At 42.1% G+C, this 27,137-nt stretch overlaps 1 protein-coding gene across 6 annotated transcripts in view; it reads left to right on the top strand.

The window, feature by feature from the left end:
- The window catches only part of LOC120715379 (V-set domain-containing T-cell activation inhibitor 1-like), a 37,720-nt gene extending 14,065 nt beyond the window's left edge, over positions 1-23,655 (top strand). For 2 of the 6 annotated variants that reach the window (XM_040002362.1, XM_040002357.1), the window contains 2 exons: positions 21,138-21,245; positions 21,436-21,828. In XM_040002362.1, coding sequence (XP_039858296.1) covers positions 21,138-21,245; positions 21,436-21,497 — 170 coding nt within the window. In that variant the 3' untranslated portion in view covers positions 21,498-21,828. The other 4 variants (XM_040002358.1, XM_040002361.1, XM_040002359.1 and 1 more) reach the window with 4 other exon arrangements.
- Positions 23,656-27,137: the final 3,482 nt, after the last annotated feature.

The raw sequence follows: 27,137 nt of genomic DNA, 5'->3' as shown, positions 1-27,137 counted from the left end.
TACAATACTTTTCCTGGTGTCCTTCGAAAGCTCTTTGGTCTTGGCCATGGCGGAGTTTGGAGTCTGACTGTTTGAGGCTGTGGACAGGTGTCTTTTATGCAGATGATGAGTTCAAACAGGTGCCATTCATACAGGTAACGAGTGGGGGACAGAAAAGCTTCTTACAGAAGACGTTACAGGTCTGTGAGAGCCAGAGATTTTCCTTGTTTGAGGTGACCAAATACTTATTTTCCACCCTAATTTACGAATAAATTCTTTACAAATCCTACCATGTGAATTCATGGATTTTTTTTTCACATTCTGTCTCTCACAGTTGAAGTGTACCTCTGGTGCAAATTACTGACCTCTGTCATCATTTTAAGTGGGGGAACTTGCACAATCGGTGGCTGACTAAATACTTTTTTGCCCCACTGTACTTCTACACACAAATGATTACATGCAGCATTCTACCATATGCAAACTTATATCATTAAAAGATTATACTGACTACTAAGTACAATTTTCCTATTAACACGACTGTACACTGTTTTCGTGTTTTTCTCCGAAACAATAAGTTCCGTTGGAGCAGCCTTTCAACGCCTCTCTCTGTCTCTCGCTAGCAAAGTTGACCCAGACAACAAAGTAAAGATAGTTTTCGGCTACGAGCCTGACACGAACCCGACGTATTAGCCAGAGGTCCCTTTCCTACGGTTTTGAGCCGCGGACCTGTTTTATATACGCGTGGGATAGTTTTCTATACGAGATCGCTGCAAAAAGTGCAGCCTTACCTAATGTCCACCTACTGTTACTCATTTATATTAAGATTTAAACATCTAGTCGGTATTGGTATGGCGAGTAACCTTCAGTAAAAGTCATAATTCACACAGCAATACTACATTCATGTAGTTGTAAAAAGCATGATAATATATTAGGTAATCCAAAGTATTCCGTTACGTTACTGTCATTGAGTAACGTAACGGAATATGTTACAAAATACATTTTGGGGCATGTATTCTGTAATCTGTAGCGGAATACATTTTAAAAGTAACCTTCCCAACACTGTTCGTAATGTCCTTCTCTAGTCTCATGTGTCTCATATTTCTTCACATGTGTCGTATTACGGCGATAATGAGCTCCTGTTGGTGATTCAATAATGACTTGGTTTCCAGTTCTGCTTACAACTCTGTGTGGCGTTGCATTGAATGGTGTTGTAAACTTTTCCACTTTGTCTTGTTGAACCAGCACTGTGTCTCCCATGTCAACTTTTGAATACTCAGCTCCCCTTCATTCATCAGCAGAAATCTTTGATTTTCCTTTCTGTTCAGCGTCTCTGTCACACACGTCCAACTCCACTGTTTTTGACTCACTGATGTTCGGTAACTTTCCTCTCATTTTGTGGTTAAACAGGAGTTCTGCGGGACTTTTCCCTGTGGTTGGATGTTCAATGTTGCGATAAACTGTCACATATTTTCTTAGCTCTCGCTTCCAGTCAAGTCCTTCGGCTTGTGCGATCCTGATTCTTTTCATCAATGATGCATTTTGATGTTTCACTTCTCCATTTGCTTGAGCCCATTTTGGTGTAGTTCTTATATGTTTGATTCCATTAGTTTCACAGTATTCTCTGAATAACTCAGATTTGAACTGTGAGCCGTTATCAGATTTGATGGTAACTGGTAGCCCATGTCTGCTAAATATACAGTCAATAGAGTCAATGACTTTTTCAGCAGTCGTAGACGTCATTACATCATACTCATAATACCAACTGTAGTAATCTATCAGTACAAGTATTGAGTGGCTCGAAGATAGCGGTCCCAGTAAATCTACCGCCACATCCTGCCAAGGTGCATCCGGTAAAAGTGTGTTTCTCAGTGGTTCAGGAGCATCTGGTCTGGCTACTATTTGACATCCGTGACAAGATTTACAAAATCTTTCTGCAGCTTTGTCCATCCCTGGCCACCAAACTTTTGTTCTCAGATGCTGTTTGGTTCCAACAATTCCTAAATGTCTTTCATGATCTAGTGAAAGTGCTTGAGCTCTGAGGTTTTCTGGCAATACAATGCGAGTTCCCCCGCAAAACTATGTAGCCGATGACGCACAGTTCATTTGCAATGGGTGCACATGTTTTCCATTTTTCAAAGTGTCCATTTTCAATAGCTCTTCGCACTTCTGTTAATTCTGATTCTGTAGCAGAGGCTTCTTCAACCTCTCATGTTGTGAGTGCTTTTGGAGTAGCATTAACAGCTACAAATCTCACATATTCTTCAGATTCAAGCTTGTGTACCTCTTTTGACGTGGTGTCAGACAGCAGTCTTGACAGTGAATCTGCAATGTTTTGTTTTCCTGCAATGTGCACTACTTTAAAGTCATATGGTTGCAGTCTGAGAACCCATGCGTGCACAAGGTTTAGATCTTTGGCTGTATATGACCTCTAATGGCTTGTGGTCTGTGATGAGGTCAAACTTCCTGCCATACACATATGGATGTAGTCTCTCACATGCCCATACCAGTGCTTCTCTTTTTGTTTGAGAATATCTTCGCTCACAGTCTGTTAAACTCCGGCTTACGTAGCACACTGGTACCTCTTCTTCGTTCTGTATTTGCATTAGCACTGCGTCCAAGCCTACAGGGCTTGCATCTGCTATGACTCTGGTTGGGGCTTCTTTGTCAAAATAGGCTAGGGTACCTGCTCTGGCTAACTCAGTCTTTAGTCTTTCAAATGCTTGCTTTTGTTCTCTTTTTGAGTTAAACGTCTAAGCGGTTCAGAGAGTGTAGCAAACTGTGGTATGAACCTGCTGCTGAAGCCTACCAATCCAAGAAAGCTTCTCACCTCAGTAGCATTTTTCAGTTCTCGGGCTTCCACCACAGCTCTCACTCTTTCTTCAGTTGGGCCAGTGCCTTTCTGCATCAGCAGTATTCCCATGATCACAGCATGCAGTTGTTTTTTATTAAGGGATACATGCCCATATGGAAAAGAAATAGTAAAAACTTATATGATTTACTCGTGAAAGTGGCCACTTTCTCATTACTTTCATATATTGTTTTAGTAAGTATCCAAAACATACAAGGTTCATTTATATAATTTTTCAAGGGATCTTATATCTGTTTTCACTCTTATATGCTTTTCATACAAGTTTCACACAAGACAGATACAGTGGGGCAAAAAAGTATTTAGTCAGCCACCGATTGTGCAAGTTCCCCCACTTAAAATGATGACAGAGGTCAGTAATTTGCACCAGAGGTACACTTCAACTGTGAGAGACAGAATGTGAAAAAAAAATCCATGAATTCACATGGTAGGATTTGTAAAGAATTTATTCGTAAATCAGGGTGGAAAATAAGTATTTGGTCACCTCAAACAAGGAAAATCTCTGGCTCTCACAGACCTGTAACGTCTTCTGTAAGAAGCTTTTCTGTCCCCCACTCGTTACCTGTATGAATGGCACCTGTTTGAACTCATCATCTGTATAAAAGACACCTGTCCACAGCCTCAAACAGTCAGACTCCAAACTCCGCCATGGCCAAGACCAAAGAGCTTTCGAAGGACACCAGGAAAAGTAACGTAATAGTAACGAGGCTGGGTCTTCCAACGTGACAATGATCCAAAACACACCGCCCGGGCAACAAAGGAGTGGCTCCGTAAGAAGCATTTGAAAGTCCTGGAGTGGCCTAGCCAGTCTCCAGACCTCAACCCCATAGAAAATCTGTGGCGGGAGTTGAAAGTCCGTGTTGCTCGGCGACAGCCCCAAAACATCACTGCTCTCGAGAAGATCTGCATGGAGGAATGGGCCAAAATACCAGCTACTGTGTGTGCAAACCTGGTAAAGACCTATAGTAAATGTTTGACCTCTGTTATTGCCAACAAAGGTTATGTTACAAAGTATTGAGTTGTATTTTTGTTATTGACCAAATACTTATTTTCCACCCTGATTTACGAATAAATTCTTTACAAATCCTACCATGTGGATTCATGGATTTTTTTTTCACATTCTGTCTCTCACAGTTGAAGTGTACCTCTGGTGCAAATTACTGACCTCTGTCATCATTTTAGGTGGGGGAACTTGCACAATCGGTGGCTGACTAAATACTTTTTTGCCCCACTGTACAAACTTTATAAGATTTTTATATATCTTTTCCATATGGGTGTACACTATTTTAATTTATAGAGACATTTTGTTACTGAGGTTAAACATGATATATAAGTCACTTAGATAACATCTAAATGTTAATGTTTGGTTTATTTCAGTGTTTTATTTGTTCCTGAGTAAGTCAGTTTGGCTGAGATTAAAGTTAAGCTTCATAACATATTAATGACAGTTAAATTAAGACGGGACGGCAGTAAAAACTCTGGACCTTTGACATCAAGTACGCTGGTGTTCCAATTGTTCCAACAAATTGCGAGTCTGTACTCGCGTTCTCGCCAAGTCCGTACTCCCGTGCGTTCTTGGCAAGTCCGGTCTCGCCGAGAACGTGAGTACGGAGTCGCGTACTTAGAATTGAGAAAGGGCCCTTGTGTGGGGTGGAGTTGTAGGAAAAGACTTATGCAGAAGTATGGGGTACCGCGCTGTTAGGGGAGATTGTTTTTCCATGTTAGTTCGATTTTACCTCATCACGTAAGCTGTGTTCCTGGTTGCCATCCTTCACGGTGATGCTACGAGTGTTAAGTTCATGACTGAAAGTAAGTTTCCTTAAATATGTTTATTTTCCGATCCTGATGTTTGCGTGATAATGAACATGGCTGTACAAAGTCTGATAACAAAGCAGAGCAGCATGTGCTGTAAATTGTCAAAAACATCTTCCCACAAAGAAAGGTAACACCAGAACAAGATGTGATGCCAAGACATGACCAACTCCATGGCCATAAATATTTCTCTTATGGCTTATCCCAGCTGCATGCTGAGTGTGGAGAGAAGGCTGAACGGCTGTGTTTACTACCACATCAGACTGGTGGTCAAATGAGTCGCACATTTGATCATAAATGAATCTCACTGTCTGTTTCATTGAGACAGTCAGGACTTCATGTGCCCTTTGTTCACCTTGGGGAAAAAATGGACCACAACTCAGTTTTTATAATGTTCTTCCTTATTTACATTGAACTTTTCTTGTACTGATTATCTTGTACTGTACTGACATAATTTAGTTTTCCAGTTTTTTATGTTGTTCTGTGATACTTGAAGCTGCTAAGTCAGAATTAAGATTTTAGTTTATTATATGTATCTGTTATTTATTTAAAATAATCGTGTACAGTGTTGCAGAGGATTTATCATGTTCAACTTCTGAAAAAAAACCCAAAATAATTCATTCAGTAAAAGGACTAGATGTTGCAATCCCTGATAATGCATTACTTTAAATGGAGATAATCTTGAGGGATGGCTATTGTGAGGAAAGGCAGCCCAGAAACTTTACCAGCGGCACACATCGTTGTGTGCCTCAACTTTCAGTCTTTTACCCAGGCTAATCTGCCATTTTTTCCTTGGTTAGGTTTAGGGATTAGAGATCTGATCTAGCTTATCATATTAAAATTTGACACATTGTCAGTAGTGGACCTTGAATTCATCAGGTGTTTCGCCCATTATCACTAGACACCCTCATCCAAGAAGGCCCCCTCAACCCTCTCTTAGCAGTTTTGCTGTTGTATTGGCAACAAAGCCCCTGCACCCCACTTCCACCGGGTGCACCTTGATCTTCCAGCCTCTGTCCTCTGCCTCAGCTGCCAAGTTGGCATACCGCAGCTTCTTACGCTCAAATGCTTCCTCAATTGCTTCCTCCCACAGTACCGTCAGCTCAATGACGTGCGCAAGTTCTTTTCTAACTTCGCTCTGTGTTTCACTATGGGAATCGCCTCGGCGTGACCATCTATGGAAGCTCCAATCCGGTTGTTCAGTGATGACACGACGAATCCTACTTCCGGGCCTGAAGTAGTCTGCGTTTAATATGGCTTTTGTGTTGTTAACATGTTTAATGTTATGTATTTTCTTCTATTTGATCTCAAAAAGCTCCTAAAACAGTCAGTGATCCCTGTTGACCTCCCTCGGCTTTTATTACCGCTAATCATTTATTTAAGCTCAGTTTTTAAAACCTTAGGATGTAACTACAGCCCAGCCCATGCAGCAGTATATGAATGACTAACCTCGTATTGTGGATGGATTATCTCAGTTGTTCTCCTGGCTGAAGTTTGGTCCTTTTACAGCATCCTGCCATGCGATTACATTTGTTCCTGACCACCGAGAACACTCACGTTAACTTTTATCGAGTGGAAAAAAAGTTAGCTTGTTTATATTATGCTAACATAGCTGTGTCGCTAGCGGTCATGTAGCACATCATTATATACCAGCTAGCCCAACTTCAGTAACCCTACAAATGTCACTGCTTTTTAGTTTTCTGTCTTCATTTATGCTGGAAGTGATAACAGAGCTGTACGTTTTAATTTGTTTCCAAAACCCCGCAGTCAGGACATGCTATATTGTATTTAGATAGAAGCTAGCGAGCTAACTCCCTGCTAACTTCTAACTCCATTAAATGTCATAAATTCCGTTTTCATGGATGCCTGGATGTTAAACTCAGTTGTTACACCTGGTAGAGCAGAACGCTGATCATTTTATTAAAGATGAAAGACTTTAGGCAGTTTTTCAACTCTCAGTAATGCCACAGTGATCGTTTGATATATGGACCTGCAGCGGAGTTTAGGTCCAGACATGGCTAGTGACGTCAGACTGAACAACCGGATGACAACACGTCTGTCTACGACAGACCAGTCAAGCCGTGCTCAGGGCTCCACTCCCTCATTCTAACACGGACGACCAGCCCCTCCTAACTCCTTCTCGCTTTCTTCCCATGAGCAACTACTTTGAACTCCCTCAGCACGTCCAGGATAACTTGATTAGCTGCTTAACAGTTCTCAGGCATCCCGTGTAGGAGTACGTCGCCGAACGCAGTTTTTCCGGTTCCAGTTTGGATTGTGCTGAGTAGGTCCTTCAGAAGAAGTGTACTTATAGTTACACTGTGGAGCAGCAATCACGTCATGCGAGCTGTTCCAGTGGTTCCTGGTTTTAGTTAGAGAAGTAGCCAACATTGTGTAACTTGGGCTAACGCGTTCCAGCGAGCTGTTCTTTCAGTGTCCGGCTAGCATTAACTTATTAGTGTCTCACTAGCATTAGCTTGTTAGTCGACCTGTTCGGTTAACATTAAGTTGCTAACGACATTGGCTAACGGAGTGCAGCTAACGTGTCACGACGAGCTGACTCACGTGGCGACTAGCTCGGATTTAACCCCCGCTGCTAGTTCTAGTTACGTACGGTCTAACGTATTGTGACAAGCCTGGTGTAGCCTAGTCTCACCCCTTTCCTGGAACCATGTCTATAGCTCCTACCCTCGTCAAAGGGTCGGAACCGAAGACCAAAGAGGCTGCATTCCGCCCCTGCCCATGCGGTGCCACCAAATTAATTCTGCCCAAAAGGGACAGATTTATTTTAACCCAATTCTGCAACAGCGGACGAATGTTTTGAATCACTGGGGAGATGTTTACTTGCATTATGTTGTCTAAACCAGGGGTCAGTTTAATCCCTAAGTAAGTCAAACCCTCGGGCATCCACTTGAAATGCCATGAGCTCCTCATAACTGGCGGACACAATTTAGAAATGGGCATAACTTCCGACTTAGACCAATTTATGGTGTAGCCAGAGATTACAGAAAAGGAATCAATAATTGAGGAAATTGCAGGAACGGCCTGTTCTGGGTTACTTGAGATCAGTAAAATGTCATCTGCATACAAAAAAGTTTTATGTTCTTCTTGACCCATATCCACCCCTCTGATTTTCTTACATTCACGTAATGCAATAGCCAAAGGCTCCAAAAACAGGGCGAAAATGAGAGGTGATAAGGGTGAACCTTGTCTAGTACCCCGACTTAACGAAAAGGAGGGTGACATTATCCCATTGGTAGTAACTGTAGCCATTGGATCTGTGTATACCACCTGAATCCACTGCCTAAAAAAGGGACCAAAACCGAATCTCTTCAACGTATAAAACAGAAAGGAATACTCAACTTTATCGAAGGCCTTCTCTGCATCTAAGGAGAACGCGACGACAGGGTCTAAATTAGTCCTGCTCTTCCAGAATATGTGCAATAACCTACGTAGATTATCTGCAGAACTTCTGTTTTTCACAAAACCGACCTGATCCCTATGCACCAAATACGGAAGAACTTTCTCAAGCCTAAAAGCTAGTATCTTAGAAATAATTTTTTCGTCCACATTAATTAATGAAATTGGGCAATAATTCCCACAATACTGTGGGTCTTTCCCTTTTTTATGTAATAACGTGATCACTGCCGATCGCATACTAAATGGTAGTCTCCCTCTTTGAAACGCATTTTGATATACCGACAGTAGTCTTGGAGCTAATTCGCCCACGAACACCTTATAAAAATCTGATGGAAATCCATCGTTGCCTGGAGATTTGCCCAATCTAAGACTGCCAATTGCCTGCTTAACTTCAATTAGTGTAATCTTACCTTCTAATACAGTTCTTTGATCTTCATACAGGCTGGGAATTTTAATAGAACAGAAGAAATCTGCCTCTGTTCCTCCACCAATCCATTAGAGGTGTAAAGCTCCTGATAAAATTTAGTAAAAGTATCATTAATTTATTTTTTACTGGTGGTCAACTTATTATTATTACTAGGAACAAAAATAGATGGTATAAGGTTGCTAGATTTTATCTGCTTAACCCTGTGTGCCAACATTTTACCTGTTCTCTCCCCTTGTTCAAAATACTTCTGATTTAGACAAAACATTGCATATTCTTCTTTTTTCTCCAGTATACTATTCATCTCAAATTTAAATTTAATTAATTTGTTCCATAAATCCCTCTCTGGGTGCAGCATGTGTTGTTTTTCAAGCTCCTTGATATCCTGTTCCAGCTTCATCAGCTTGTCCCTCTCAGCTTTTTTAATCAAGGAGCAATACTGGATAAGGCGCCCCCTCAAATAGGCCTTAAAAGCGTCCCAGGTCATTCCAACGTCGTCAATAGAGCCCTCATTGTGCAACCAAAACTCCTTTATCATTTCCCTTATACATTCACAATGACCCTTATTCTTCAATAATGAGTTATTCAAACGCCACCTAGGTGACGGTTTAATATTATCACTACCAGAAAGAACAAGGTCAATGGGAGCATGATCCGAAACAGCAATATTACCAATAGAGGACCCAATAGTTTGACTTACCAGAGAACGGGACACCAAGAAATAGTCTATCCTGGAGTAGGTTGAGTGAGGATGCGAAAAAAAAAGTATAATCTCTTTCTTGAGGATGAAGAAGTCTCCATATATCTACCAGGCTCAATTCCTCTGACATCACGTCCACCGCAACATTTCCTGGGTCCTTACTTAGTCCAGTACGGGAGGATTTATCCAACAATACATCCCTGACCCGGTTAAAATCTTCCCCAATTACAATATTTGTATTACCTATAGTCCGCACAATGTTACAGACTTCATGAAAAAATTGTGGCTGAGGAGAATTGGGAGCATATATGTTGACCAATGTCATTTTCCGCCCCTGTAAACATGCATCCAAAACCAACCATCTACCCTCCTGATCTGTATAATGCTTAAAAACCTGAAAATCCAAGTTTCTTCTGATCAATATGACCACCCCTCTTTTTCTAGCCGAAAATGCACTAAAATAAACTTGCGCCACCCAATCTCTTTTAAGCTTTAATGATTCCGCCTCATCGAGATGGGTCTTCTGAATCAGGGCTATGTCTGTCTTTTTCTGCTTCAAGTATGTGAGGATTTTCTTCCTTTTAATAACATTATGACAACCCGCTATATTCCACGACACTATTTTACATAACTCCATAACACCACGCGAGCCAAGTTATTGTACAGATTTATCCAGAAGAAAATCCCATTTACCCATATAACAAATCTTAAAGCCAGTTACATGAGACAACCCAGTGGTCCAAAAAATAGGTCTATACAGGACAGTTGGCACCATACCATCAAAACGAACAACAAAACAAAACACAGTTGGAAAAAAAAAGAAAAAGAGAAAAAAAAAAAAAAACACCATGAAATTGTTGGTCCGTGGCACTCAAAGATCTCATAATGGCGTCCCTCCTCACCCCCCCCCCCCCCCCCCCCCCAACAACAACAACAAAAAAAAAAACACATAAGTAAACTAACCCTTAGCTTATAAAATCCTCTTAATCTACATCACCCGGAATGTTAGCCGAATCCAGGCCGCTCAGAAATTGCTTAGCCTCTGCTGGGTTGGAAAACTGATGATACTGGTTATACACTGAAAAAGTCATAACAGCCGGAAAGCGAAGGGAATAGCCAATATTGCACTGTTGCAGCAAGCGACGCACCTTGTCAAACTTCCGGCGTTTTTCTTGTACCTCCTGTGCATAATCCTAGAAAAAACAAACTCTCATGCCTTTCCAAATGATCTGCTTCTTTTTTCTGGCAGCCGCCAGTACGGACATCTTGGCTTTATCCCGTAGGAAGCGAACGATGATGTGTCTCGGTCTAGAGTCCGCAGCTGGCTTCGGAGGTGCTGGCCCCACCCGATGGATTCTGTCTATTTCGTAGTAATCTCCCATCTCAATGTCCAGAGCCTCAGACAACAGATTCTTCACGCAATCCTCAAGATTACGGCCTTCGGTTCCTTCTCTAATACCCGATATTCTAATATTCTGGCGCCGTGAGAAACCCTCGAGCGCCGTTACTTTTTCCTGCAGCCACTGGTTCTGTATCTTCAAGTTCTTACTTATTGAGCTAGCTTTAGCCTCTTCGTCCTCCAAACGAGAAATTCTTGTCTCTGTTTCGTCCACCCTCGTGACTAGGCTATTCACAGCTTCCTTGAGAGACTCAATTCCACCTTTCACCGCCGTCATGTCTTGTGCTACCTGCTCAAGCAGAGATCTTATAGAAGTCAGCTCGGCCGCCACACCATCTTGGGAAGGACACCTGGCATCCACACCATCAGGTGTCTCCGCCATAGTAGTTAGCGAAGTAGCCTGAGTGTTGTGTGTTTTCCCTCGCGGCATAGTTGGATCGTTGCGTGTAAAGTAATGACTCTTCTGACTCCTTCCACAGAATTTGCCAGGGCAGACCCAAAGTAAGACAAATGACCGGCTCTAACTTATTTTTAACGAGGTTTAGGGTGGGTGGAGTGCGCACCTCCAACTTATGCTGCCATCTTGGGCGGGCGTACCACGTGACTCGACGTCTGCCCCTATAAATAAGTACACCACAGATCGGGCGGGCCATACCAGCGGTTCAGTGACAGGGTCAACAAGTTCTGCCCAGTTGAGAAGTCCAGTTGAAACCCAAGCTTCTGCCACGTGGTGTCCTTGTAGGGGCGCCACGTTCCAGAATACTCCACTATAGTAGACCAATGGTCACATGGGCCCTTCCAATAAGTGTGATAAGGACTGCAAAGTGGGGGGAAAGAATCGTCCTACCGGCTCGCCACTTCAATATGAGGAAGATCAATTCAAGGTGAAAAACAAAACCATACTTGTAGGCCAGAAAAATGTCGATTAGCACATCAAGTTCAATTCAGTTTACCGGTAAACAAATACATTTCTCTGCAATTCTAAGCAACAATGAACAATGTGAATCATGAATCATCATCATCACCATCATCAGTCACAAATGTACAACAGTTAAATTATTAATCATCTTGGCTACTTAATCCATACATTCCAGTAGCATACACTACAAACAAATACAAAACGACGATAAAGAAAAATAACTGTCTAACAGACAGCATAGCGGAATTCAAGGCAACACATAACAATAATCTTTCAATTGCACTTTGTTTCAAAGGAAGCCCATTTAAGTGCTTAAATAAATAAAAAAATAAAAACAGCAGTTTTTGAACCGGAGTTCTGCTCGCGGTGGGAACGGCGCCGAACAGTTATTTTTAATCGCAGAAACGATCGACTCATTACTGACAACTAAAAGATTGTTTTTGGTAGATGATAAAGACACTTACTGCTGAGGTGATACGATTTTATAGACTAATTGAGGGGAGAAAACGCTTTGTTTTCTAATGCCGTTCTAACGCCATAAGCTTACAGCCACAGCAGGAATCGAACCCGGAAGTATCCCTCCACAGCCGGTTTTAATCCTTGCCGCGATGTGGAAGGAGCAAATCAGGAGAGGGATCTCAAATCAGCTGACGTGGGTCATGTGACAGTGCGTAGTTGATATGGGTTACAAAAGTGAAACTGATACTGACCAAAGCCAGAGCAAAAGTCCAAAACCAAAAAACAAAAACCAACGAAACAGGTCAGGAGGCCGGCTGCGCCGGTAAAGAACTCCAGTCAGTGGCCTGGAAGGTGGCCACTGACGCCAAACCAGACGTGGACGACGTTTAGCAGGCTGAGCCGGACATGGACGAGGTGGTGGCATGGAAGCCGCAGGCCATGGCGCTGCCGGCGACGGCGTGGAAGCCGCAGGTGGTGAAGCAGGAGATGGCGCTGCAGGCGATGGTGCTGAAGCCGCAGGTGGTGGTGCTGCAGTCGGCAGCATGGAAGCCACAGGTGGTGGAGCAGGTGGTGGCTGAACAGACTCACCAGAGCCATCAACAGGCATGGAGAGACGCTGGATGGGTGCTCCAGAACCCCCAGCTGATGTGGCATGAGGCTGGGCAGGCCCGAGGAGCCCTTCAGCTGTAACAGGCAGCAGATTGTTGAGCAGGTGGCTGTGCAGATGATTGGGCTAACTCTGAGCCTCCAGAACACAAGGACAGGGGCTGGATAGGCTCGCCTGAGCCTCCAGCGGACACAGGAATGGGTGCAGGCACCCACCGGACATGAGCCGCTCCCACCCGAGGAGTAGGTACGGGTGCGGAGGTAGGCTGTGTCCTGGCTGGCCTCACCCTGGGAGCTGGGACAGGTACCGGCGACAGCTGGGTAGCTGCTGTCCCCACCCGAGGAACTGGTACGGGTGCAGGGACTGGCAGAGCCTCAGCCGGCCTGGAAACCACAGCAGGGACCAGCTGGACCTCAGCCACTCTCACCCGAGGAACTGGAATGGGTGCAGGGGAAAGCTGGGCCCGAGCTGCCCTGGGAGCAGGAACAGGAGGTGGAGAGTGGAGCTCAGGAGTGGCCACAGGAGCAGGGAGGTTTGCAAAGGCAGTTTCAGAATAAGCTGACTGATGAGCAGCAAAGTCCAGGGGTGAAGCCAAACCCAAAACAGTCACTTGAGGTGCAGCTTGAACTTTGTTAACTTGGTCTCACTCTAAAACATGGTGAGTGTGTTTGAACATGGCTGGCTTAGGAACACAAAATTCAATTTGGTTCATTAGCTCAGTGGCATCAAGTCCAAGTTTTTTAGCTAGTTTACCTATGGTATCCCCTGGGGAATTTCCACTGAGCTGAGGCTTCTCTCTGTTTTACCTTCACAGCTCTAAGTGGGGGAGGGTCTCCCACAAATCTACTCCTGAGTTTAGGACACACTCCAGGGCAGTGTCAGTGTCTCTACAATAATTCTATGTCATATCTAACACATTTCTAAATTCTAAAATAGGTTACACATATCTCTTTTTCCCTGGCGACCTTCAGTGGGTCCGGGGTTGAAGGGCTAGTCTTCAGCTTGTCTCCCTCCCGGACAAATGCTGATGAAAACTAGGGATGGACCGATCCAATATTACATATCGGTATCGGTCCAATACTGACCTAAATCACTGGATCGGATGTTGGAGAGAAATAAAAAAATGTAATCCGATCCATTAAATATCACAAAAGCACCTCACAAAAGTTGCGATGTGGCGTAACTCACCTCATAACCTTAGCACGTCGGAGCAGTATGTGTCACGTGATAGAGCGACTGTGGTGTGCAAGACCTGTTGGCAGTCTGGTTGAGCATTTGGAGCCTCGCTACCAAACCGGAATTTCATCTCCGAGAAAGTTATCCAAGAGAAGTTCATTTCTGAATGTTTGTAAAGCATTCCCACTTAAGCTTAACAAGCGATATATGGAACAACTGCCTCTCATTCTCTCTCCCTCCCTCTCCTGTTGCTACGTAAATTTATGAAACTGATCAATGATCGGCTGATCAACTTTTCTGTCGCGAGTCCGTCTCTCTTGTTTGTTTTTGACCCACTTTGCACCAGAAAGAGGAAACCAGTGGCTGAATAACAGCAGCAGGTTTAAGCGTGATAAGATGTTGTTAGAATGTATTTAATATTACTTTCTACACCAGGATCCTTTTCTACGTAGCTGACGGCTGGTAACTGTGCAGGGGTTAGCAAAGTCTAGCAAAGTTTTGCCAGGGGGCCAGGTAGGGCATTAACAGGGAAAGGGGGCCACAGAGACATACTTTTCTTATTCTCATTTAAAATGTCTAGCTTTTAATAAATAACTATCTGAATCTTACACCCAAAGTTTTAATCTGATATGAAATGTATGGAAGTCCATTACTGCATATAGTAACTATTAAGGGCGATCGTGGCTCAAGAGTTGGCAGTTCGTCTTGTAATCGGAAGTTTGCAGGTTCGAGCCCCGGCTCCGACAGTCTCGGTCGTTTTGTCCTTGGGCAAGACACTTCACCCGTTGCCTACTGGTGGTGGTCAGAGGGCCCGGTGGCGCCAGTGTCCGGCAGCCTCGCCTGTGTCAGTGTGCCCCAGGGTGGCTGTGGCTACAATGTAGCTGCCATCACCAGTGTGTGAATGTGTGTGTGAATGGGTGGATGACTGAATGTGTAAAGCACTTTGGGGTCCTTAGGGACTAGTAAAGCGCTATACAAATACAGACCATTTACCATTAAGCCTAATATACCCTGGTCAGCTATAGTACTATTTCCTTTGGGAAGGTACGATCTGTGCAGTCTGCAATTGTGTTGAAGAGAGATGTTGAATCTATTTATTTATTGTAGAAAAATAATTGATTTCTGTGCTTTTTTTTTTTTTAATTGATTACGTCAATTAAGCATCACGAGGCGGAAGGTGGGGTTGGTTCCATATGTTTTTTTGCTGGGGGTGGACAACCCTATTAGTTAGGTTGTTTAACATTTCTACTAAGTACTCTTTAAAATACCAGAATAGGGAGGATGGTGTAAGTTTGTTTATTAGATTGATCAGTATTGCTGAACTATGAAATATTTTGGGTGCATTGTATGTTTTGCATACAGGTATCACAGAATAGCTTTAGTGTTTTGTTTTTTAAAACTTGAGTATGAACTTATAAAAAATGCAGCAAGCTATTAAAAAACAGTTATATTGATTAATAAATACACTATATCGGATTAATATCGTTATCTGCAGATATCCAAATTCATAATATCGGTATCGGACATAAAAAAGTGGTATTGTGCCATCTCTAATGAAAACTGACACTCCTCTTGGTTTGTGAAAGGTTTGGTGTTTGCACTCAACTTTCTCGGCTAGACACCCGAGGACCTCATTGTGTCTCCATGTGTATCTGCCTTGAATAAGGCTAGTCTTACAACCAACCAAGATGTTCTTGAGTGTGGATGGGACAGTACACATGGGGCAGGATGGGTCCTTTCCAAACCACAGCTGCAGATTTATTGGGGAAGGTAGCGTATCGTATGTCACTCGGATGATGAAACTTAGTCTATTAGACTCCATTACCCAGATTTCACTCCAAGAGAGTTTCCTCTTTTCAACACTCTCCCAATTAATCTAGCAACCCTGCTTGGCCAGCGCTAGGGCTCTGGCATGTCTTGCGGTTTCCTCCTGTCGACGCACCTCCTCTGCCACCGTTTTTCGGTGTTTGGTTACAGATGTCTGTGCGACTGAGGTGTTACTGCTCCAAGACCAAATTCTCCTCTGCCTTGTTGGACGTGACCCACCACGTCACTATGGTGAGGAGCTAATTTGGCCTGTGGCACAGAAGTGGCTGGGGTCCATTTGGGGTGGGAGCAGTGCCTCTCACTATGAGGTTCCGGGAGTCCGGGAGTAACATCTCAAGCCTCACTTTTGCACATTTAAACTCCTCTACCATGCTAGGGATAGGCAATGACAGTATCCCATCGCTATAGAGTCCAATGTTGCTGAGGCATTTCGGAAGTCCGAGCCACTTCTTAACGTAGGAGCTCACTAGCCTCTCTAGTCAATTAGCATGATTGAGTGAGACCTCGTACATTGTCAACGGGCACAGTAGTCTGGGTAATAACCCAAACTGGAAGTGCCAGAGCTTCCGTTTCCCTGGGAGTGTAGTGTTGTTAATACGCCTGAGGTCATTAGCCAAATTCTCCCTTAGTTGTTCTAGTTGCCAAGTATCATTGAGGTCTGCATTATACCACCGTCCCAGGCCCTTTATGGGCTTCTCTAAGACCAGGGGTGTCCAAACTCCGGTCCATTTTTAATTGGCCCGCAAGTAATTTTATAAATAGAATAGAATATGGCCGCACTTCAACTTTTGCCTGAGTGTATTGCACTTCTTAGTTTTAACACCAGGGGGAGCTACTGTTGATCAAGGTAGTTGCTCCAACAAAAAGGACAGTCACAGAAGAAATTTACCCCAAGTTACTAAACATGGCAGAACCAAAGAAGCGAAAAGTAGAAAGTGAGTGCAGAAAATTTCAGACACGGTGGGAGAGTGAATATTTCTTCAAAGAATTCAAGGGGAAGTGTGTCTGTTTGATCTGCACTGAAACTGTGGCAGTTATAAAAGAGTATAATGTACGACGTCATTATGAAACCAAACATCAGGCATCCTACACTGGTGCTGAGCGAGAGCAGAAATTAAAGCAACGGGTTGCTCTGCTGCAGGGTCAGCAACAGTATTTTTTTGTGCTCAAAAGGTCCAGGAAAAGGCTCCAATAGCCAGCTATTAGGTCGCCCAACTCATCGCAAAACATGGCAAGCCTTTTTCAGATGGAGACCAGTGGAAACACTACCTCGTCAAAATCACTGAAATAATATGCCCGGAAAAAGTGCAGGACTTCAACAACGTCAGCATGTCCAGAAATACAGTTGGCTGGATGGCCCGATTTACATAGCCAGCACAGCTGATACTCACCAGAATAATTTACTAAAATTATATGCACTCCTGTTATTAAGTCCAGTTCAGTCTGTTAATGTTGATAACGGTTTCAAACGAACGTTAATAGGTGTGTTGCTAAGCCTAATAACTTAATAGCCAAATAACAAACTTGAGATTTACCCATCCTATTTTCCCCTTTATTGTGTTTTTTCTCGGGCAGCACGGTGGCAAGGTGGTTAGCACTGTTGCCGCACAGCAAGAAGGTCCTGAGTTCAATTCCACCAGAGTTTGCATGTTCTCCCCCGAGATTTACTTGTCTTAAACTCCATTCTTGCCCATTCGATGTTTTCCTGGAGCTTCTGTAGTAATTGCCTTATACATGGTTTTGTTGTTTTAATGATGGTCATGTCATCCATGAAACCTAAATTAACCTTATAGTTTCAGACCTCAGGAGTAAAATGGAACTTTTAAGATCATCACAGTTTATTCTGGGAGTGTTTATTTTGAAGGAGAGAGGGAGATTTTATTAGAATGAGTGTGTAATCGTCTCAATACTCTTACCGTGTGTTCACACCGAACGCGATAGACGCGACCAAAATCGTGCCAGACGCCCCTAACTTGACGCGTGCAAATTCACACCTCGACGAGTGTCCAACACGAATTAATCGCGTGTGAACCGGAAATGTGGGAGGAAGTTGTGCCAGAAGGTATGTTTGCAAGATCGCAGCTGTCGAGCTAGCGTTTGAAGAGAGAATCTCCCTTCTCTGTTTACTGTGGAGAGCAGAGCAGCAGAAGTGGCAGCGCGGAAGGCAGCGGCGGCGAAAGAGCTGGTTCGGAAGCCGGCCCGCAGAAGGCAGTGGCGACCTTGTTCAGGGGGCCGCCCTCGACAGCAATGACGGCCAGCTAAAGGCCTGGAAAGTGGCCGGCAAAGGCGAGGAGGTTCAGGCTGAACTGGTTTGGACAGTGGTGTAAAGGCGGCAGAGGCTGGACCAGGTGACTCATAGGCTGGACCAGGCGAAGCTGATGATGAGGACCTTCTTGCTGTGAGGCAACAGTGCTAACAACCATGCCACTGTGCTGCCCTTAATAAAAATAAAAACAGAAAGTGATGTTGACAGGAGTGTAAAGTGAGCAGAAATCACAAAGTAAAAGAGGACATTTTTTGAAGCATGCTTAATCATCTAGATAAGGAAATCCCAGGAATTTGATTCCGTTCATCTGGACGTAGCATTATCATTGGGGGAAAAAGTTTCTTCACTCATCCAAGTGACTTCTTCAGTCTCCGCTAGGGATGGTTATCAAAAACCGGTTCTTGTTGAGAACCGGTTCCCACTGTTTCAATTCCTTGGAATTGTTTGCCATTTTTGCAAACGATTCCCTTATCGATTTCAGTCTCCCCGAATTACGTCACCACGTTGCGGAGCGTCATTTACCTGGCAGGAAACACGGCGCCTAAGCAGCTCAAACGCTTCATAGTTTGGTTATACTTTACGAGAACGGATGACAACAGGGCAACTTGCAATACTTGCAAAGTAGATATTTCATTTAAGGGAGGAAACACTACGAATATGCAAAAGCATTTGCTCACAAAACACGCGATGACCTTAAATGAATGTCGTGTTTTTAATTCTGCTCTGGACTCGTGAATCTCAACCCAGCAGCAGCGGTAACGTTTGCACGTCCTCTCCCGTTAATGCGGCAGGTAAATAATCAACTAACAGTGCATATTATGTTAGCGCGATCTGCCTTATTACAAAACCTGCCATTACTGTGCATTTAGGTGACCATGATGAGACAGACAGAGTCTGGCTGGCTCAGATGCTGGCAGTTCTCGCTGCAGTCTACCGGTAGCGTCTCCTTTCAGGCCAGGATAGACGAATGTCACCGAGCAGTGAGTAAGTTTGTGGTAAAAGGCTTGCACCCATTTGCCACAGCAGATGCCCCGATTTTAGGTAAGTGAATGTGTTTAATTGTAGGCAGGGACATTACTGGATATTCTTGTGTAATTGCTACTGAATAATTTATGTTATACTTTGTTATTGCTACAGGAGAATATTTATTTTATTATTTTACATTTACAATTTTTTTCCTGGGGACCCTGTGACACCCCATTGAAGAGCCGTAGGCTGGATCTCTTAAGATCTCACTGTTGGGTTTGTAAGGCCATGTTACTCCTAAATTTCTATCTTGTTCAAAGAGAAGATATAAAACAAAGTTCTAAGCTAATCGACCTTAGTGTTCTCCTTTTTTAAAAAGAATCGATAAGAGAATCGATAAAGAATCTAATCGTTAAACAGAATCGAAAATGGAATCGGAATCGTGAAAATCTTATCAATACCCATCCCTAGTCTCAGCTGATTGCAGGTTTTCCCAACCTTATCACCAGTATATTTGCATAATGACTGAAACTAGCACCACTGACTAAGAGAGTACAGGATGACTAGGACCAAGTGTCTTTGCTCTTGGAACTTTATTGTGGAAATGAGGGACCCAACACCAACAGCGTTTGCAGTTGCACACGTTTTTATTTGCAAAAGTATAGCATGATTGGGTGTACCGACAATTAATGTCATGTACTGTAAGGTTTGGTGAGTAGTGTGCAAAACTTGTGCACAAAGATATTCATATAGGAATTTCTGGTTAGATTGGAAGAGAGTTAATGAATTGTAATTCATGACTTCAATGTTTATTATATTCAGCATTTTTTATTTGTACCCATACCTACCAGTTCTTGTACACCACCAGTAAGCCTGTGGTTGCAGTACTGTGTTGTTGTGCCAAAGAATGACAGTAAAGAAGGGATAATCTGACACCATCCCCACTGACAGCACATGGAGATGGCCCTGAGTAAATGTGGTTATCCCAGCTGGACTTTTGGCAAAGCTGGGATAACCAGCCGATCCAGGACAGAAGGACAAAACTAACTTCAAAGACTTCACGAGGTCAAACACTGTGATGGCATAGTGTGTTACTCAGTGTTACTGATGCAGTTAGAGGAAGAGCGTGGAGGCAGTGTGAAGGGACATTAAACCCTAAAGGAAAAAATAACTATTGAGCCAAATATCGGACCAAAATCTCACTGAAGGTTTTAGCTGTAAAACAGCTGATCAGAAAAAAGAAAAATGTTTTTGCAATCTCAGTGGATAAGAGCAGTGGTAAAGTTACAAACTCTAAGATGAGGGAGATACAACTGCGATTACTTTAATAATCCCAAAGGAAATTATTTAATTTTACAATTTTTACTTCTTAACCTGTTATTTCATGATGTCTTGTTATTTAACAGGTGTGTCCTACAGAATTTGTTATCCTGAACACAATCTGAAGATTTTTGATTGCAAGATAATACAAACCTTTAATTATTCCTTCTGTGGGTTTTAGTGCGATTACATACAGTATATGTTTGCCAGAGATTTAAGGTTTTAAAGAGAAAATGGAAATGAAAGCCACAGAAAACTGTCCAAGTTCTGATTTCTAATTCTGGAAATCAAATCTTCATCATCATCTTCATCTGAAACCAGAACACAGAAAACAAACTCCTTAAATTGTCCTTTAGTTTTGTTATCCTGCTGATGAAGATGATCACAGCTGTGTCTTTGTTGAAGAATAACTCTCAGCTTTTGGTAAATATGTCAAATATATATTCAGGAAGGGTCGCTTCACTGCACTCTCATATAGTTTAGTTTGAGAGTTAGTGCTCAGTGCCAGTGTGTTCATCAGGAGAGCCAACAGTTTTTCAAATTAAAGCTGATCGCAAAAGAAGATTTGTTTTCCTGGAGGTAGAAACTGTAACAGCAGTGAAAAGGGTAAATGACTCACAGGAACAGTGAAGTGTTAGTGTCTAAAAACAGGATTCCTCCTAACAGCTTAAATTAAATCTTTAATTCAGTGCTTCATTTTACACACAGCGTGTTTTCAGCCTTTATTTATTCTGGATTTTTCTACAGGATGATAAAAAGAGATCATATTAAAGTCGGTCTATAAAAATGTGTTTTTAGAAGTAATGTTAAGGAAGGAGGCTCAGCAGGAGGAAAGCAGGAGTCTCTGAGCAGCAGCCTGTTAGCTGTGGAAATGAGCAGGAGGAAACAGGAAGTTAGATCCATGCTGACGTCACTGAGCTTGCTGTTTAAACTTGCTGTTTGTTCCTGACATGCAGTCACAGTCTGAGTTACACCAATGTTTTCTCTTCTGTTTCAGGGCTTCCTGTATGGGCTGCCATACTCATCGGTGTTCTTGGTTTTATTGTTGGTGTTGCGGTTGGTGTTGCTGTTGTGCTTAAGGTTAAAGGATACTGTTTGAAGAAAGGTGAGTTTTACTGATGTACTATATCAACATTCATCATTTGTTGGCAGGAACATCAAACATTCTTTATAACTCCCTCATGTTAGATCTTAACCTTTGATTTATGTCAAAGAAGATAAAGACTTTGTTGGTTTTCACTCAGTTTGTGACCAGTGTAGTTGTGTGTTTCAGAATTTTTTTTTTTTTTCTGCAGGTTCACGAAGAAAAGAAAATGGCTGCTCCACATCGCTGCAGTTAAATCTCAACTCCGAATGATCTTAAAAAGTGAGAAGTGATCATATTTGAAACCTTTTTTGTTTGTTTTTTTGTCTTTGATTCAGCTGAGAGTTTAATCACAAAAGGACATGTTGGCTCTTTTTTGTTGTGTGACTGTTCTCTGGTTTCTAATGAAAAAACATTTTGGGATAAATTACAAATTTAAAATCCCAGTGTAGTGATGAAAACACTGTAACTTACCTCATGTTAATATATGCAGTACACAGTCACATTTCCATCATTTAAACCTTAATTCGATCATTTACTGATAAGATAAGATAAACCTTTATTAGTCCCACACATGGGAAGTACAAGAGCAAAAAAAAAAAAAAAGAACAAAAAAAGGGACTGTATAAAGAGCTAATATCTCCAAAATGTCCTGAGTAGTTAGTCATTATAAGAAGTGTTTGTGAACTAAAAATAGAATGTGGGATACTATTTGTCTGTGATTTAAAGGCCTGGAATTGGACACCAGTGTAATTAATGAAAGCACTAAAAGAGAACATGAAAGGCAACCTAAGAATCCACAGTAGTCAAAAACATCAGATCCACGACAGGTTAGGAACCACTGACCTACAACGCTCCATGTTCACATTGTTATTAACATTACACATAGTAATTGTTCATCACAGATAGAATGTTTTTTTTTTCACTTTTGATAGAATTTGTGTTATCAACAAAATTGTAAATACAGTAAATGAGTGAAATATAAAAACAACAGAATCTTACAGAAGTTTGCGTTGTTCATCTTACAGAACCTTTTAGTGTGACATTAGAGATGGGCAGATGAAGCCTTAAGACGTTTTTTTGAGGCTTCTTGCTGAAAGATAAAAATCTTCCAGAGTCTTCCGAGTCTCTGTGGGTGAACATCTCAGTAATGTCTCCATGTGTTGGCGTGTACCCTGCCTCTCACCCTGTGACAGCTCCACAGGTCACACAGCTGGATCCTCTCCTCTCCTGTGGAAACCAGAACTCACCTGAAACAATCCTGCCCTCTTCAGCACATCTTAAGCACTTTTAATGATATTTGTTGTCGCTGCTATCCAGATGAAACTGTATATGTTTTGTATTATGTCTCATGTCTCCAACATGTTTCTAATTTACATAAGTCCCTGTTTGTGCCCCTGATAAATTTATGTCTAAAGTAATGGAAACTCTTGGTCCTATTGCTGCATTTGCTAAATATGCTACAGTTGCTTAATCAGGACTCTCAAAGTAACTTTTTACATTTCAAAGTTTATTTCAAATACAATAATTCAAAGACAAACTGGTTCACTCTTGTGTTTATTATTTATGTCTGGATTGCCATAATTCTTTTTTTACTTCTCTAAACTAATAATGCTTCTGCGAGGCTTCTGACTAACTACACTCACGTTGCAGAGTTGCTGACTCAGCTGCACTAGCTTCCCATTAAATTCAGAGTCAAATTGAAAATTCTGATTTTGATTTCTAGAACTCTGCATGGACGAACACCAGCATACATAACTGAACCTTTACATCTGGATGTCCACAGCAGGTCCCTGAGGGCATGTGATCAAGGCCTGCTGGGTGTGTCATGTATCATGTGTGCTTTTAGTTAACTTTTTTTATATTCTAGCATTTTGTTGCTAAATACTTTATCTTTAAATGTGCTAATTAAATAACATTTTATGTACTTTTATTTTACTTTCATTGTCTGGCTTCTCATTGATTTCAGAAACTATAAAGCCACAAAAGGCTGGACCGTCTGTTCCACACAACAGGTGATAATAAGTGTAAGATGGTTGGATTAAATTTTCCAAAAGGCACCAACAGTACAAACAGTTCAGTTACTTCAGTTAGTGGAGGTGAGAAGGAGCAGACAGCGTCAGCCAACTTTGCTGGGACACCTGTCAAACCCATCCTTCCACTTCACTACCTTCTTAATTGTAAACAATAAAAGTTGTTTAAAAACAAATACACCCAGCATACAGTTGGTATGAAGTGAGAAGTTGACCACAGGGAACAAAAAACATTTATTATATCAGACTGTAAACCTGCTGATTTCTGCTGTGAATGCTTTAGGATGGAAGTCTGAGGTGAAATTGTTTGTTCCGCCTTCTTCCAGTTTTCCATTTCTTCACCTGTCTCTATAGGGAGTGCAGAATTATTAGGCAAGTTGTATTTTTGAGGAATAATTTTATTATTGAACAACAACCATGTTCTCAATGAACCCAAAAAACTCATTAATATCAAAGCTGAATGTTTGTGGAAGTAGTTTTTAGTTTGTTTTTAGTTTTAGCTATTTTAGGGGGATATCTGTGTGTGCAGGCGACTGTTACTGTGCATAATTATTAGGCAACTTAACAAAAAACAAATATATACCCATTTCAATTATTTATTTTTACCAGTGACACCAATATAACATCTCCACATTCACAAATATACATTTCTGACATTCAAAAACAAATCAGCGACCAATATAGCCACCTTTCTTTGCAAGGACACTCAAAAGCCTGCCATCCATGGATTCTGTCAGTGTTTTGATCTGTTCACCATCAACATTGCGTGCAGCAGCAACCACAGCCTCCCAGACACTGTTCAGAGAGGTGTACTGTTTTCCCTCCTTGTAAATCTCACATTTGATGATGGACCACAGGTTCTCAATGGGGTTCAGATCAGGTGAACAAGGAGGCCATGTCATTAGTTTTTCTTCTTTTATACCCTTTCTTGCCAGCCACGCTGTGGAGTACTTGGACGCGTGTGATGGAGCATTGTCCTGCATGGAAATCATGTTTTTCTTGAAGGATGCAGACTTCTTCCTGTACCACTGCTTGAAGAAGGTGTCTTCCAGAAACTGGCAGTAGGACTGGGAGTTGAGCTTGACTCCATCCTCAACCCGAAAAGGCCCCACAAGCTCATCTTTGATGATACCAGCCCAAACCAGTACTCCACCTCCACCTTGCTGGCGTCTGAGTGGGACTGGAGCTCTCTGCCCTTTACCAATCCAGCCACGGGCCCATCCATCTGGCCCATCAAGACTCACTCTCATTTCATCAGTCCATAAAACCTTAGAAAAACCAGTCTTGAGATATTTCTTGGCCCAGTCTTGACGTTTCAGCTTGTGTGTCTTGTTCAGTGGTGGTCGTCTTTCAGCCTTTCTTACCTTGGCCATGTCTCTGAGTATTGCACACCTTGTGCTTTTGGGCACTCCAGTGATGTTGCAGCTCTGAAATATGGCCAAACTGGTGGCAAGTGGCATCTTGGCAGCTGCACGCTTGACTTTTCTCAGTTCATGGGCAGTTATTTTGCGCCTTGGTTTTTCCACACGCTTCTTGCGACCCTGTTGACTATTTTGAATGAAACGCTTGATTGTTCGATGATCACGCTTCAGAAGCTTTGCAATTTTGAGACTGCTGCATCCCTCTGCAAGATATCTCACTATTTTTGACTTTTCTGAGCCTGTCAAGTCCTTCTTTTGACCCATTTTGCCAAAGGAAAGGAAGTTGCCTAATAATTATGCACACCTGATATAGGGTGTTGATGTCATTAGACCACACCCCTTCTCATTACAGAGATGCACATCACCTAATATGCTTAATTGGTAGTAGGCTTTCGAGCCTATACAGCTTGGAGTAAGACAACATGCATGAAGAGGATGATGTGGACAAAATACTCATTTGCCTAATAATTCTGCACTCCCTGTAAAGTCTAGTTAGGATCTCAGATTTGAGAAAGAATTGCACTTCATCTTTCTGATAAATAGTCCTGTGGCAGAATTATTAGTGTGACATTTCTCATAATCTGGGAGCTATCTGAAACAAAGCATAAGTTCAGTAGGAACATCTGTAATCACTCTGCCGAGTGCTCAGTTCGGGTTTATTCTTTATGACATAACAAATTTAGTTTCCCACGTAGTCTTCCCACTCTGACTTTGCTCAGTCTGCCTCTCGGGCTCTCATTTGTTCAGCACACCTTCTCCACTTTACCGTAATCACTGTCTCCATCTTAAGAGTATAGGTCAGGTCTTCTTTTTAATTACTAAACTGTCGATGTTTCAACAGCTCTGTCTCCTTTAGATTTTAGTCTGAAAGGAGATTAAGCTGCTTCTCTTTCCTTCATACCTGATGAAATAGGACTGGGCACTGCTGCAGGGTGTGACTGCACTGTCAGCCAAACACTGTTATTACTGATTTGTATATATGAATAAATAAAAATGGTGTAAAAATAAAAGGCGTATAAAAATTAAAAAAGGTGACTGAAAAAGAAACAGTCAATGCATCATGGGAATCCCCGGCAGCCTACGTCTATTGCAGCATAACTAAGGGAGGATTCAGGGTCACCTGGTCCAGCCCTAACTATATGCTTTAGCAAAAAGGAAAGTTTGAAGCCTAATCTTGAAAGTAGAGATAGTGTCTGTCTCCTGAATCCAAACTGGAAGCTGGTTCCACAGAAGAGGGGCCTGAAAACTGAAGGCTCTGCCTCCCATTCTACTTTTAAATACTCTAGGAACAACAAGTAAGTGCTGTATTCTTGGTTGTATGTTTCCAAATATTCATTAGTTAAACTAATTCATTCTGTAGAGGTCCGAAAGTCAATTATGGTCATGCTGTCTATTGATTTGCCTTTCCCACTACCGTAGTTAAAGTAGACCCCATTTACTATGCTGCCCTAAGGTATTACCAGGCTCACACTTCAAGACTCATCATTGCACTTTGTATGCCCTTGCTGGATTTACTTCACTCAATAATCGAAGGATGAAGCATTGGTATACAAAGCCATTGTAAGAATATTGCCATTATACAAGTTCATTGCCTACAACCTTTTGTTTTTCATTTTAATCAGGCCAAAGTTTTAACCATGCATTAATGGTGCATTAATAACAGGACAGGAAAAAAAGAGAATCATGTGATGAATACAGATGAATATAAAGGTAGAATAATTATCTTGTTCCACATTTTTGTTCATGTTGTTCACAAGAAAAGTGAAAATGATTAGTGGTGCAAAAAGAAAAAGAACTACGAAATCTTGCTTCTTCCTGTCAGTTTTATCAGTTCTCATGAATGCCTGCAGTTTCCTTGATAGCAGAGATGCTGCATCATGACGATAATATGCTGTGAGTGCATAGATCAGTACAGCTCCTGATATACGGTCATTATTCCAAAGGCTGTCAGTTCTTGGAAGTCTGGCCTTCTGGATGACGGCCAGCTTGTTGTGAAATCTAATTTCCTGACAGGAAGTCTGTCGTTTAAAGTGAAAGTGAGAGTGGAGGTGAAATCTTTTTTTCTTTTGTTTAATGACTTCATAGCCTGGGTTGTAGTATCGTTCCTCTGCTTGACTTTTATAGAAGCGATTTTCATAAAGGCTTTTCCTCATTACTGCAGGTCAGATGAGGCTGTGAGGGAATGCGAAGAGAGACTGTGACATCGCTTTTTTAGTCTTTTAAAGATGCTAGTGTCAAAAAGAAACAAACAAAAAAAATAACTCTTTGACTTTAAAGTCTGGGGGTAAGAGGGGTCCCTTCCATTTACCTCAGCTTTTGCCAAACATTTTTACAATAATCTGTCATGTCTGCTCATTAATCTCTCACCTGTCAGCGTTTCTGTGTACCTGTTATTAAACAAGTTCAGTCTAATGTTGCACCGGAAGTGTAATTATGCTTTACTACTTTAGGAGAATAGA

The sequence above is a fragment of the Simochromis diagramma genome, unplaced genomic scaffold (genome assembly GCF_900408965.1).
Source record: "Simochromis diagramma unplaced genomic scaffold, fSimDia1.1 OVJJ01000438.1, whole genome shotgun sequence".
Lineage (NCBI taxonomy): Eukaryota > Metazoa > Chordata > Actinopteri > Cichliformes > Cichlidae > Simochromis > Simochromis diagramma.
This window is presented reverse-complemented; position numbering and strand designations above follow the sequence as displayed.